General features: G+C 42.6%; 1 protein-coding gene across 1 annotated transcript in view; it reads right to left on the minus strand.

Annotated features, from left to right (window-relative positions):
- Positions 1-5,232: 5,232 nt before the first annotated feature.
- The window catches only part of AAK1 (AP2 associated kinase 1), a 117,436-nt gene continuing 108,811 nt past the window's right edge, over positions 5,233-13,857 (minus strand). The window contains 1 exon segment of the mRNA XM_038384645.2: positions 5,233-10,146. Coding sequence (XP_038240573.1) covers positions 9,005-10,146 — 1,142 coding nt within the window. The 3' untranslated portion in view covers positions 5,233-9,004.

Genomic DNA, 13,857 nt, shown 5'->3' on the forward strand with positions numbered 1-13,857 from the left:
GCCCGGGAGATCCATCAAGGGGCTCCCTACACGCTGCCCCCGGTCCAGTTTTGTGAGCCCAGGCTCCTGCCTCTTTTATTAGCAGGACTGAAGTAGCAAGCCCCAAGCTGCTGAAAAACTCAGCCACCCCATGCGCCCCCCCCCCCCCCCGGGCACCCAGTCGTTGGCTTAGCAATGGTTACAAGCCCTATGCCTTTAAAAAAAGGACCACATATTTACCCTTCAGGGTGCAAAACGCCCTTAGTTATTTGCAATATTTCCAACCCTAAGCGTTGAAAAATCAGGCAGTTGCTCCCCGGAAACCATAAGGGTAGTTTAAAAGTAGTGGAGTTTAAAAAAAAAAAATGCAAACAGGCTTGGGTTCTTTTTATTTACCTTCCAACGTTGGTGCTTTTAGCATTTATACTGCTCCAGCCCTGAGGAGAGTGAGAAATGCACTGGGTTTTGTTTTGTTTTTTTAAATTAAATCTGTAATGTAAGATACGCGCATCATTCCAGGAGCTCTGGCTTTAAAAGAACCAACAAAATCCCCTGACTTGGGACAGGTTTCAGAGTAGCCGCCCTGTTAGTCTGTATTCGCAAAAAGAAAAGGAGTACGTGTAGTACCTTAGAGCCTAACAAATTTATTAGAGCATAAGCTTTTTTGTGCTACGGCTCACTTCATCGAATGCATTGGGTGGAAAAAATGCATGTGGTGGAAAAAAATCGTGTTTTTTTTTTCCACCAAATGCATCCGATAAAGTGAGCAGTAGCTCACGAAAGTTTATGCTCTAATGAATTTGTTAGTCTCTAAGGTGCCACAAGTACTCCTGTTCTTTTTGACTTGGGACAAACAGTGCGTTCATTATTTCTGTTACAACACTACCCCTAGACCCCAGCTATGATCATAGTTCCCCTGGGCTGAGCGCTAGTCAAATGGAGGGAAAGTTTCTATTCCAGAGACCTGATCCTTTCTGTTTTTGCCTGACGCTTGCTTGAGCACTTACTTTGTTTCAGTTTCATCAGTGGCCCTTTCAGAATGTGCAGCTCTTCCCCTCTCTGTCTTTCCCACTGCCCTCTCTTCAACTGAGACCACAATACATACCTGCTCTCGTATTTGCAGTGCTGTAAGGCCTAGAGGAGGTAGTCCCCTGCTCCTAGGGCTATAATTAAAATAGTCCTTGTCCTACAGCACACAACCTCAGTCTAAGAGAGGTGACAACAGAGGAGGGTGGTGCTGGCTCACACTGTTTTGCAGAGGTGTGTGTATAAAACAGCCAAAGACCAGCGAACACCCAGAAGGCAGTAAGGAAGCACCAGCTTTTTGAGTATAGCCCTTTGAATAGCTACAGGGAGTTTTTTGGGCCGAGTGCTGGCTGAAGGTGACTTGACACCGTGAGCAAAGAAATTGGCTCCTGCTGGTGGGTTCCTCTTATGTTCTCGCAAACAGCACTTTATACATTCTTAAATGCAAACAGGAACACATCAGAGATACCCGTTTCCATCATCAGTGTCTCCCCTGATGGAAACAACCTGCAAGGTCCTGGACTTTGGCTAACTGCTTGGATCAAAAAGAAGTAACTGTCCTTCGGCAGTAGCCCAGCACCGTAGACATGTTGCACACATCTATGATTGGATTTCATCATCAAGAATTTGACAGACTCTACTCTCCTCCAGGGTGCTTGCCGGAGATGTATTTGGTCTGAGAATAGCGTATTGCATTTACTCCTTTAGATTGCACAGTCTTTGACACAGAGGGTGTCTGCTGTACAGATGTCACCTACTGGGCTGTACCATGTACAGCTATGCTGCTGAATAAGGGTGGGTGTGTCTCTCTCTCAGGGTGGAGTACTTGAATCCTCAATAATCTCACCAAGATTAGCACAGTCTACGCACCTGTGATTAATTTAAAGGGCATTACTGTAAAACTTGGCCTCTTTGATATATCGTATCACTGCCAAATTTGAACTGGAGAGCAGCTAGGGTTGGGCTAATCACATCTGTTTTTTCTTTTCAGACCCTTCAGAAGCAAGCAGCAATTCAGGGGTACAAAAATTTTGCCCAGACTTTTGTTCTTCCAGTGGAGAAAATTCCGTTCGCCCATCGCTCTAATTTCTTATTAGTTCTTCTGCTTGCTTCGTTGTTCTTTGGCCACCATTTGTGCCGACACACAGCAAGTCCGCCGTGTAAGCTTCGCTAAAGCCTGCTTGTAAGAGGGTGGTCTGCCCGTTGATGGGCCTGGGGCCAGGCCACCCTCTTCAGTTATCAGACCAACGTGGAAAGGGATCAGTTATGAAAGCGGGCAAGTGGCTGAGGGAGGGAGGGGAACTGCAAGAGAGGGGTTGATTTGGTTCAGTTCAAGGGATTGGCCCTGGAGGAGAAAGAGGGTGCAGAAGTAAAAGGTCTCTGGGCCCCTGCATCTCAGGGGCATAGAATGTTCCTTTGTGAGTTTTGTGTTTGAATTCAACAACTCTGCCCCAAGGGAAGAGCCTGAAAGAAAGACTAGGTAGGGTAAAAAGCAAAGGAGTACCCGTGGCACCTTAGAGACTAACAAATTTATTAGAGCATAAGCTTTCGTGAGCTACAGCTCACTTCATCGGATGCTCTAATAAATTTGTTAGTCTCTAAGGTGCCACGGGTATTCCTTTTCTTTTTGCGAATACAGACTAACACGGCTGCTACTCTGAAACCTGTCATTATGCAAGACTAGGTGGGGTAGTAGATTTTTCCTAAGCTAGAGGCTTCCCTTACCCGCCTACACTGCTCTTCTATATCTTTGCACTTTCTTTGATCTTTCTTTTTAACGCACATTTACACAAATCATTAAGGTCAGTGTCACATACTAGCTGGTGCATACTTGTGGGTGTTAGCTACCAGGTAGTGGCAATGTACGGAAAGCAAAAGCGCTCTACTTCCAGGGAAAGAAGAGTTTGTCTATCGTAACAGCCTTTGTTTTTGCAGTGAGGTTCTGGGATCCATTGCCGATGCTGAATGAGTGCAGATTAGCTCAACACCATGATGTGTGCATTCTTTATGCAGCCCTAGGTTAGGCAAATCAAGATCACTTTAAAATAACGTGAGGCTTCCACTATGTGACTCTGCTCAGAGAGGCCATGCCAGTTTGACTTTCCTGGTCCAAAACCTAGAATCCTACATCTCTCTTCGGTCTTTCTAGAGGCACCCAGAACCTTGGTTGCCGAGCACCATGGTATACCTGGGCATGCAGAAATTCAACCATCAGGAAATTTTCCTTTAACACCAGCGTGACGAAAGAGACTGCGAAACCAAATGCTTTGTATCCAGCCCCGAGACGATTTCATGCTAACAAGAAGGAACACAGAGCAGGGAAGGTACATTTTGTTCAGATAAGGTTTTTAATAAAATGGACATAAGTTTACAGCTCTAACATTTTTCCATCAAGACTATCAGCAACATAGCGGAATCACACCTGGAGTGCAACAGGACTCCCGTAATCTGCAAGTCCGAGGTATTTCCAACACCATGCCGATTTCATCCTAATAAAAATGGGATTTGAATGAAGCTCTGGTCTCACAATACACAGCCTACAGTGACATGCAGATTGTATTCCCAGTTATCTGACATGTCCAACTCAGGCTCTCTGTTCCTTAAGACAGACTTTGCTGTCTTTTTGAATGTCACATTAAGAACGTCTTTCGCTATCTTAGTCAATGCTTAGTGGAATCTGCCTCTTTCAGATCCACTAGATATTTCCTCATCAGGCTTCTTCATATAGAACATAATCTACCCTCCCTCTACCTGCATAAAATTATTAATCCCTTTTTCTATTCTCTCTCTTTTTGGGAGGAGGGAGAGAGTAATCTGATTACCCCTCTAATTTCACAGGTGGCAAGTCTAGATTTATTTTAAACAGTAGAACATTTACAGTACACAACACAAAAACTAAAGGCTGTGGTTTAGCAGGATCACCACCACTGCTCATCATAATTCAGGAATGTGTTTCAAAAGCAGAATAGAAGATTGCACAGTGAAAATACCTAGAGTAAAAATACTTTGGAGTCTTTGGGTGTCCTAAAGAGGCCTTGATTTAAATAAAAATCCAAACAATAACCAACTCTCCAGCATGACAATCTTTGGTGGAAGCTGAGTTAATGTAACTGATTCCAGCTTTGGAGTGATTGAAAGTCTCACAGTTAGAGAGCCCACTCAGTATAAACTTGCTATATTAAATGTAGCTGAAAATATACCCCGCTACAGTGTTTCAGGATTGATTACATGGGTTTCTTGCAAGTTTAGGATCTTGTGTGCTCCATGCATATTGTAGATTGCAGATTGAGTGCATGCTGGCTTCAAGAGAATAAGATTGTAAACTCAACATTTAATCACATATACTATAGTACTGAGCTGGTTGGAAGGGAGAGCAGATGCAGTTATAAGCCGCTCTTATGGCTATGGTCTTTGTAAAAATGCATGGGGAGTGAGATGCACAGAGCTGAGCTGATTGCCTGGCTTAAATTTGCGTGTGCAGAAGCTCTGATTAATCCTTTCCAAAGGAAAGGGTTTAACCAAACTCAAAAATTTAAATTGGCAGTGAGCTGGGAAACGATGCCACCACATCCACAGTTGAGAATTACAGAAGCTGAAGATTGTCACAGGACTGATTGGTACTTGTCTACACAGGAGCATGAAATGATATTTGGAGTTCTTTCTGTGCTGTGAGTGCATTTGGAAAGGGGGGTCAACCAGAAGAAATCTTATGTGATTTGTGGTATGACATCTGTAGTATGGTTAATGTCAAGGTGGGCAGGGGAGAGGGAAGAAGGAGAATCAGAACAAAAATGACATCCCCTCATCCTGCTGCTGCTATCATTAAGGGAGGAATTTTCTCCTCCTTCCTAGGAAATCAAATAGCAACAGCCACTGAGTTGCAGAGCTTAGAGAGAGCTCCTTGCTCTGCCGATTGCTTAAGGCCAACCAGGAAGTTCACCAAGACCCTGTTTTGTGCAGGTGACCCCCTAAACCAGTGACCATGATGGGATTCCAGGTAGGCATGGTCTGCATTGATCCAATTGCAAGACTGGAAAGGGTACTATTCTCAAAAGTGCCCATGTAGCTTAGGAGCCAGAGGCCCTTGAAATTCAACCGGTCTTGGTTGCTTCTGAAAAGGGATCTTTAACATTTTTGGCCAGAGCCAAAACTGAAAACTGATTGCTGCAATTTTCCTGGCTACTGGGAAGTGGCAGAAATAAGATATTTAATAGAATTTTTTTTTACAGTTGTGCGTACGTTCAGAAAAGTGATTTAAATAGTCACATTTGGATTGTGTAGCTCTGTCTATTGAACAGACGAAAAGTCAAAGCCTTATGTAATCAGGGTTGCCAAAAAAAACCCAGAAGCTCCATAGTGCATTCTGCCACGTACATTTAAAACAGTGAAGTTTAGATGATACAAGGAGATCACAACTCCATTTTTAATTCATCAGGTTGAGGTTGTCGTGCTGGCAACTTGAGAGGGGTGTGTGGGTGGGGGAAATGAGTTCATCTGGAAAAATCAGATTAGTAGGGCAACAAGATGGAATTTTCAGAGTTTTCTGATCATAACCAAAATTCCAGTGGTTGGTAGATTGAGCAAAATGAACTCATCTGAACTGAGTGCTCCTGTACGTAGTTAAAACTATTCACCTGTTGGGTTTACTAGCAGGATTGTTAGTTTGTGTACAATTTTAACTTGCTTTTCATAAAAATGCTTGAGAAATGAGATGTCAAACTGCCAACATCCTGGTTGGAAAATTCAATCCATAACAAACCTAAATAAAGAAATTGAGGAAAATACTCTCAGCTGTCAAAACTACTGTACATTTCCCATTCTCCCTTTCTATCCAGCCTGGCAGTGTAAGATAGCTAGATCTGACTTACCGGTAACTCCAGTCTTCATTACAGACACTAATTGGCAAGAAAGCAAAGAGCTGGATCCTAGCAGGAGTTTGAAGAAGGATTTGCTAATACTTTTCCATCAGTACTTTTCACAAAAGGTCAAGCATTCCAACTAACAGACATTAGAGCAACAGAGCTCTATAGTAACTTTTTCAAGTAAAAAAAATATATGACACACCCATAAAATAAAGAACCTAGGTTTGGGAATCCAGTTATCAGCAACAATGGGTCCAGTTCTCATCCTATTTATGCTGGTGTAACTATTTACTGCCATGGAGTAGCTCCTCATTTATACCCCAGACTAAGTCCCATAGTACCTACATTTCTCCTTCCTTCCCTCCACTACCTCACCAAGTGAAGTTAACAGTTCAGGGCAAAGTTCTGTCTCCGGGTTCCACAAAGGACCATAACAGGGGATTGCAAAAGTGCAGGAATGAATTTGTGCCCGAATGCTAAACCTCATCTTGTATGCCGTGTATTTCACTGTTTGACATCGCAGATGTTCCAGGCATTTCGCATTCATCTATTCCAGCAGTGACGCATTTGATAAGTTATTTAAAAAAAAAAAAAAAAAAAAAAAAAAACCAAGCCACCCACACACAAACTATATCCTCAGTTTAGCTGGGGGAAAATGTTATATCCAAGAACTCAGAAACGGGTCTACAGTACTTCCGTATTCTAGGATGGCTGACAGATTTTTGTAGCTGTGGTTTTTCCTAGGCAGACCCTAACTTGAAACACAACAGACAAGCAGCAGGAAGTTGCCCACCTTAAAAAAAAAAAAAAAAGGCTCTACTTAACCTGAGCTAGACTAACCACGTCACTGACCACCAGCAATCTATGCTCCTTATTTTCAAGTATTCTTCCCTCCCCTACCTGAGTATTTAGCACATCAGGTCAAGTTCTTTACCCTTGGTTACATTTGTACAGCCCCGCTGAAGTCAGAGCTGCACCAGTCCACCAGCAAAATGTGGCTTGTGTCATTCTGACTGCAGTGTGGGTTGGGCAGGGGAAGAGGAAGTGCGTTTCATTAATCCTCTCCCGTTTTGTGGCAGACCAGTTTGTTCTAATTCTCCCTCTCTGGCTGTGATGTTAACAGTGAGCCGTAGGACTAAACGTTTTGCTTTGCATAGCAAAGATCTGCTCATATGTAGTTTCAATGTGCCTTTTATGTTCCTTGAACAGCTATTTGGGCACCTGGCAGCTCAAAGTCATAGGTCTGAGTTTTTGCAAAGCAGTTTCCCCTGAGCCTGGAAAGTCTTGTGTTTAAATGACTGGACCCGATTCTACCCTCATTTACACCAGCTTTACACTTGTGAGACTCTGCTGGATTTACAAGTCACACTCTGATTGACACCAGCGAGAGAGGAGAACACCCCCCCCGCTACATACTCTGTTCAATAAAGCTCAAGGTAACAGTTTCTCAGAGCACCTGTCTATCTTGTAAGATGGCAGAGCCTAACACCAGTCCCACACCATCTATTTACAAACTTTTAAAACCTCGGCAAACCAACGCTGCCTTAAGATTTTCCCCCGTACAAGGTCAGAGAATTCAAGGAGATGTTGAGAGTGTAACCAAGGGCAGCATTTTCCCTTCGTTTTCAGTGCAAAGCTCTAGGTCATTTTTATTCAGTTGTCAAATTAAATTGGAAACAAAGTCATAGCTATGTTTTTAAGAGCCGGCTCAAAGACTACTGGCATCAACAGGACTGTCTCCATTGACTTCAAATAGGCATTGGATCAGGCTCTTAGAAAATGAGAGTCATGGAGACCTTCCCGAGATCGCCCTCTTCTAGGATGTCCACTAGGAGAGTGGCTTCTCTGGATACACCAGACATTTAAAAAAGGACACCACTATTAATGATCAGTAGCCAAAAGCATCCCTACAGTCTGACTTTTAGAAGCGTTCTCTTGGGTGAAATAGCTTGAACAACAGAAGATTTGGCAGGGACTGTTTTGCTACCTGGTACTTCCCATTAAATATGGATACTTATTAAGGATACTTGCCTTTTTCCTTTCTTTGTGAAAAGACACACGGTGAGACTAACAATTCCTATGGAGGTCAACTGTGCTCCTGCTCAGCCACCAACAGCAACACATGACAAATATCGCAATGAACTTGCGCACTAAACAGCAACTACATTTTCCTCTAAACTCAGGTGTGATAGACTAACATTTTAAATTATATTATAAATACTAAGCGACTGTCCTTTTCCTCACTAACACAGTAGGATCATGGTATTTCTGGAGCATAGCCAAATGTGACCGGAAGAATGTGTCTGAAAGATTGCTTTGCCGATACTTCCATCCATACGTACCTGGGACCTGATCCAAAGCTCACTGAAGTCCTTCCATTGACTTCAACAGGTTTTGGATCAGGTCCATAGAAAGATATACATTACACCTGCAGACAGTGATAATTGCCTATTACATCTGCAATGAGTAAAAACTGCCTAGAGGCAAGAAGGCCAACAGAGGGCCTATGCAATACCTAAAACAGGACTTTATGGTGCAGACGTCTTGTGGTAGACTAGTGGTATGTGTCAATTTTACTCCACGTGCATATGATACACACACACACACACACACACACACACACACACACACACACACACACCCCATCATCAAGTTCCCAATCTACAGCTCCTGGTTTTGTGATGACCTTGATTAACAGTTGGGAAGAGTTGTCCTTTGGTCTCTTCCAGAATTCCCCTTGGTAAGGGGTGGGGAATCATGACAACAACCTTTCTACTTCAAAGTCATTTCTTCTCTAGAGCATTAGCTTGTCCAGATTGATTTGCTCTGGCATCCTAACTGTATGCTAGTATCAGTGGTAATTCATTTTATCCCCACTGGATTTCCCCCCACTGAAGCCAGAAAGTATGGAGAATTACTGGTTTAAATAAGAATCTAAAAAGTATTGGGGAAAAATAGCAACTAAAAAAGGATGGGAGAAACCGAGAGCCTGGCCTTCAATATCCTGAAACTATCTAACATAACTTAAAATGATTTAACTAAGCTTTGAACAAAGAAAATATTGCTATGTTGCTTATTTCGACTAAGAGATTGAAGGTCCTGTGAGAAATGCACACCCCCCATTTCTCTCAGACTGTTTAAGGCTTTTGCTTTCCTGATTTGGAAGGAAAGGGTGCTGAAGCAAATGGGTCAATGCTGGGTAGCTCTTTAGTCCTGGAAGACGGAGAAGCAATAGAGACAGATCCTGCGATAGCCTGTTTGTTGGTCTGAGAAACCACTTTGTATGCTGCTATGGGTTCGACTTCCAGATCCTGCCCATCTTCCGGACTGTAGTGACGGGAATACTTTGATAGAGACTGTGGACGGAAAGGCTTACTAACCACTGAACCCAAGACGGCTTCTTGGGGGAGTGTATGTCCTTGGTTTTTATCATTAGGAATGCAACCACGATCTTTAAATGTACCTTTGGAAGGAATGCCTTCTTGGGTCTCTACTGGTCTTATGGAATGAGACGGAAGGTTGGCTGGCTGAATAAACCCTACCCTGGAGTACTGAGCGCTAGACGAGACAGACAATCCACTTGTTCCTGTATCCAAGTTTTGGAACTTGAAGTTATCTACATGTTGGACATCGCCAGTTTGACCTAGGAAAGAGGCTAGAGTGCGAGGCTCTTTAGAAACGTTATGAGAAGTCAACTCTTCCAAGCTTTTCTTTTTTGTGAAAGGGGCACGCAAGAATACATCTGCCTCTTCTGGCTGCCTGACAGACACATTGCTCTTGGAGATGAAGGGAGCTTTGGTAAAGATGTCCAGCTCATCATGCATTATCCTTGAGCTTCGGAAAGGAGCCGTGGCAAAGACATCTGGCTCATTGAAAATCTCTCCGGAGTGCTGCTGAAAGGCTGTAAACAGAGCTTTCCCCATCCCGCTCTGGGAAGGCTGGGGCTTTGAATCTTCTTTGGAAGCCATACATTTTCCCTTGAGTGTGGATTGCAACTTACTGGACTCCTCCTCTTCTTCCGAGTCCATAAGTAAAGGCCTAGACCCACTACAATCCAAGATGTCCACCTCGTGGTCTGTCCCCTCTCCCTCACTGCTGTGGAAAGAACTGTTGCTTGAAGGCCCACCTCTTGTGAAGTAATCAGATTCCGAATTGTGCCGAGTTTTCACTTCGGGCATCTCAGGCTGGCCTTTGTACAGAGGAAGTACATCGGTAGCAGCAGATAGTTTACTGCGCTCAGTGGTTAGGTCAGGATATGCAGCTTGTTCCCTCTGCAAACCTATAAGAACAAAACAAGAGCATTACTCGAGGGGCTATATCCACAGTCATAAACGCAAAAGAAACAACCACATCAGAAACGTCACGATGATCCGCTATGAACTGCCACAAATGGAAAATGGGAAAATAAAATAAAAATCATCAGACAAGGCATTCACTGCACACAAACTGGAAAAAAAACAAAAAAACAAAAAACTCAGCACTTCCTCACAATTAAGGACACCACAAGTAAACCATGTTAAAAAGAGATGTGAGATGTTAGATACGCATACATTCCAATTCAACATTCCCTCCTGATGCCGTTCTACGAGGATCTTTTTAGGTCACCCACAAGAACCACAACTTATGTGGGTTTTTGTTTCAGAGAACTGCTGTCTAGAGTGAAGTACCAGTGAACAGACAGGTCTCAGTATAATCAACATTGCATATTGACATAACAGCCCCCTACATGCAAATAGCAGTAGAGTAGAACCTCGATTTTACAAATACCAGTCTTACAAATGACTTCTTATATTAACCATCTTTCCTGACCGGGGGGTGGGAGGGGGGGGGAAGAAATCATGTAACAAAAAAATGTCAGTGAAGAACAAGTTGACATCATTCACATTCTGATGCGTTCAGTGCCTTGCAAATCACTTTGCAGTGGCTTGAAGAACAAGGGGAAAAAAAACAAAACGTAGTGCACCACACTGCAACTTATACATCATACCTATTCAAAGTTGAGATATTCAATTTTATGAACTCTTGGATTTTATGAATGCCTCAATTTCCAATTAGTTCATCAAATAGGGATTCTATGGTATATCGTTGGGCATTTAATTTTAATTTCTGGGAGCGGACTCACAGAAAAGTGGCGTTACACTTAGGGCATGTAAAATACACACATGTAAAAATACTACTTTCACAGTAAGGGTAGGTGTTTTAAAAGAAATAAATGTGTTTCCTTTAGCAAGGATTTTGTATCAAATCTGGTAATTTTCACAATGGTACTCAAGCCATTGCAAAACAGACAGACAGTGCTAAATTTAAACAACCCTGTATAGTGATTACAAATGAAATATCTAACATGACCCTACTGGACTAGCTTGGTTCTAGGTGTTAGTAAGACATTACTAATAAAGAGAGAAGTGGAGGCTTACTATCCTGCTGTCTTCTAGTTACAGAAGCCCAAGAGTTGGCTTGTTTTTGCCTTATGCATCACACAGACAGTTATCAGAATACAAGATATCTTACCTTCAAAGAACTATTAGCAGGTTAGAAGTATGTCATTGGATTCATGTTAGCAAGAGGATAGGAAAAAGGCACATGAAAAACTAAGCAGTATAGATTCCAGACAAAAAGATTTGCGTTTTGGTAGGTGATATTCATCGAGCGATAGGACAGAAAGATGCACTAACACTTCCTTTTGCTTTAAACAAAACACATCTCACAGTTTTGCAAACTTGCATGATCACCCCCTCCTCCTGCCAACCTCTGCATATATTAAATATGTAAACACACACGCTGAACTGCAGGGCATGAAACAGGTAATAGCTTACACCCATTTCTCATAATTATAGACAATACTCAGACATCCAAATGATTGTTTATTGGGAAACTATTCACTTAAGATACATTACACTGTAAAGTAAAACAGTGTAGATATAGGTGAGCATTTTATCAGATACTGTACAAAAATACTATCTACCTTCTCTGAAGCGTACGTTGTCAGCAATGATTTAAACTTAAATACTAATCTCAGTTCAACTATAGTAACAAAGAGGCCTAATTATGTCGACTTTTTTTCCCCCTCTTTCCAAGAGGAGGATTATATATTTACTGAGTTCCCAAGCTGGGTGCTATTTTGTGATTTTCAAAGCAGCAGCTGACAAAGACCAAGACTTGGAGAAGCTTTTCTGAATTATGCAGTTACATGATAATATGATGATGTGGTACAGGAAAAAAAAGCGGGGGGGGGGGAAGAGGGCCATGAGCATGCATCATCACAGATGTAACATACATGCAAATTACACTATAAAGTTATAATGCAAGCTATTCAATATTTCATGAGAAATCAATCATTTTACCAGAATGATTTTTCTTCCTTCAGTGTTATCTGCATAATAAGCATGCATCTACAATCAGCGTATACAGAGTATGATCTATAAAAAAGGTAGAGATGGGAGGGAAAACAGGTTCAGTATGATTTAAGCACTGATCAATCAGTTAAGGACAGGAGCAGCAACCATCTGAACAGAATATGGAGACAGCACCGGATAAGTACATTGGCAAGGTTAGGAAGGTAGCATAATTTGTTCCATGACATTCTGCTCTCTGCCCTTGTTGTTAGCTTCAGATAGGCAAAGCAGCTGCTCTGTGGCAGCTATTCCAAACTATGGGCTGTCAGGGCAGCTGCAGTTTGTGCACATGTCCTGTGCAGGGCTTTCAGCCCATGCCAGACCAGTGGCTCTGGGCTAGGCCTACATCCTGCAGAGAGGCATGCAAGGGATGTAGAAGCTCTCCTGGGTAGCCACTGCACCTTCCACGCCTCAATACCTCACTCAGGCTTAAGTGTGGAGGGCCTTGTACATTCAGGAGTGAAATTCACCCTTTTAGAAGACCAAGTCAAGGCCTCTGCACCATTTAGTGAGACTTAAGTGCCCAAAACAGTGCTTATGCAGAGCCTAGATCTTGTGCTGGCCTCTTGCACCGGGGACAATTTTACCCCGAGCCTATGTAATAACTGCTGGAAGGTACTACAAGCATTAGACCATACTAAAGATTTTAAAGACAAAGTGGGTATAGGTGTGCCACTTGAGATGCCATGTGTCGACAGAAGTGGAGTTCTATGCAAGCGTACGGTGGTTGCCATCAGAATCTCAACATTTGCCAACAGTTACCACACCAGTACCTATGCTACCACACTTGTTTCCTATTCTAACTACAAGTGGGGGAAACCTAGCTCCCCAACACCATTATGAGTTAACGGTCCTCTGATAGCAGCTTTTCTTTTTTAAATGGCCAGCCACTGTATCCTAGCATATTGCTATCTTATGACAAAGGAAGACTAGCAGAAATGCAGTAAAGTTCTACAAGTCTGAGGTGCCACCTTTGCTTAGTTGGGACAGCACTGTCCAAGAGAGGGGCCAGCCACCCGTCAGTGTAACTTCTGATGGTTCAATGCTATTACAAGGTAATTAACATTTTAGTCAGGAGGGCGATATTAACAGAGAAGGACAAACATCTACCATAATTCATCACCCAGGGAAATTTTCCTGCATCTTTTCCTGAAGGAAGAAAGAGTGAAAATTTTGTAGCGGTACCCTTTTAAAAAAAAAACAAACAAAAAAAAACAAAACCAATCACTTGGCCCCACAATGGATTCAACATTGATGAAGGATCCAGGCCCATGTTGTTATATGTTCTCTGGTTCTCTCTGTGCATTTCACCAACACTGAGAGAAGAGTAAGGATTAGTTACAAGAGTAGCAAGTGCACCACTCCCGTCACGAACAAAACAGGAAGATGCCAAGCTTTGTTAAAATATTTAGGGGTGTCCCCTTTTGGGCAGGGGCAATAAACCAATTGCTTTGTTCTTACAGATATATAAAAACTATTTAAGCGAGTTTAAAAAAATATAGGCCGATAGGCTAAACTTAAAGACTCTGAAGTGGTCAAGGTCTGCATGAAGGTGGTGTAAAAGTTAACAAGCTACCCTATGACAGGAATAGGGA

This window comes from Dermochelys coriacea, chromosome 26 (assembly GCF_009764565.3).
Source record: "Dermochelys coriacea isolate rDerCor1 chromosome 26, rDerCor1.pri.v4, whole genome shotgun sequence".
In the NCBI taxonomy this organism is placed as follows: Eukaryota; Metazoa; Chordata; order Testudines; family Dermochelyidae; genus Dermochelys; species Dermochelys coriacea.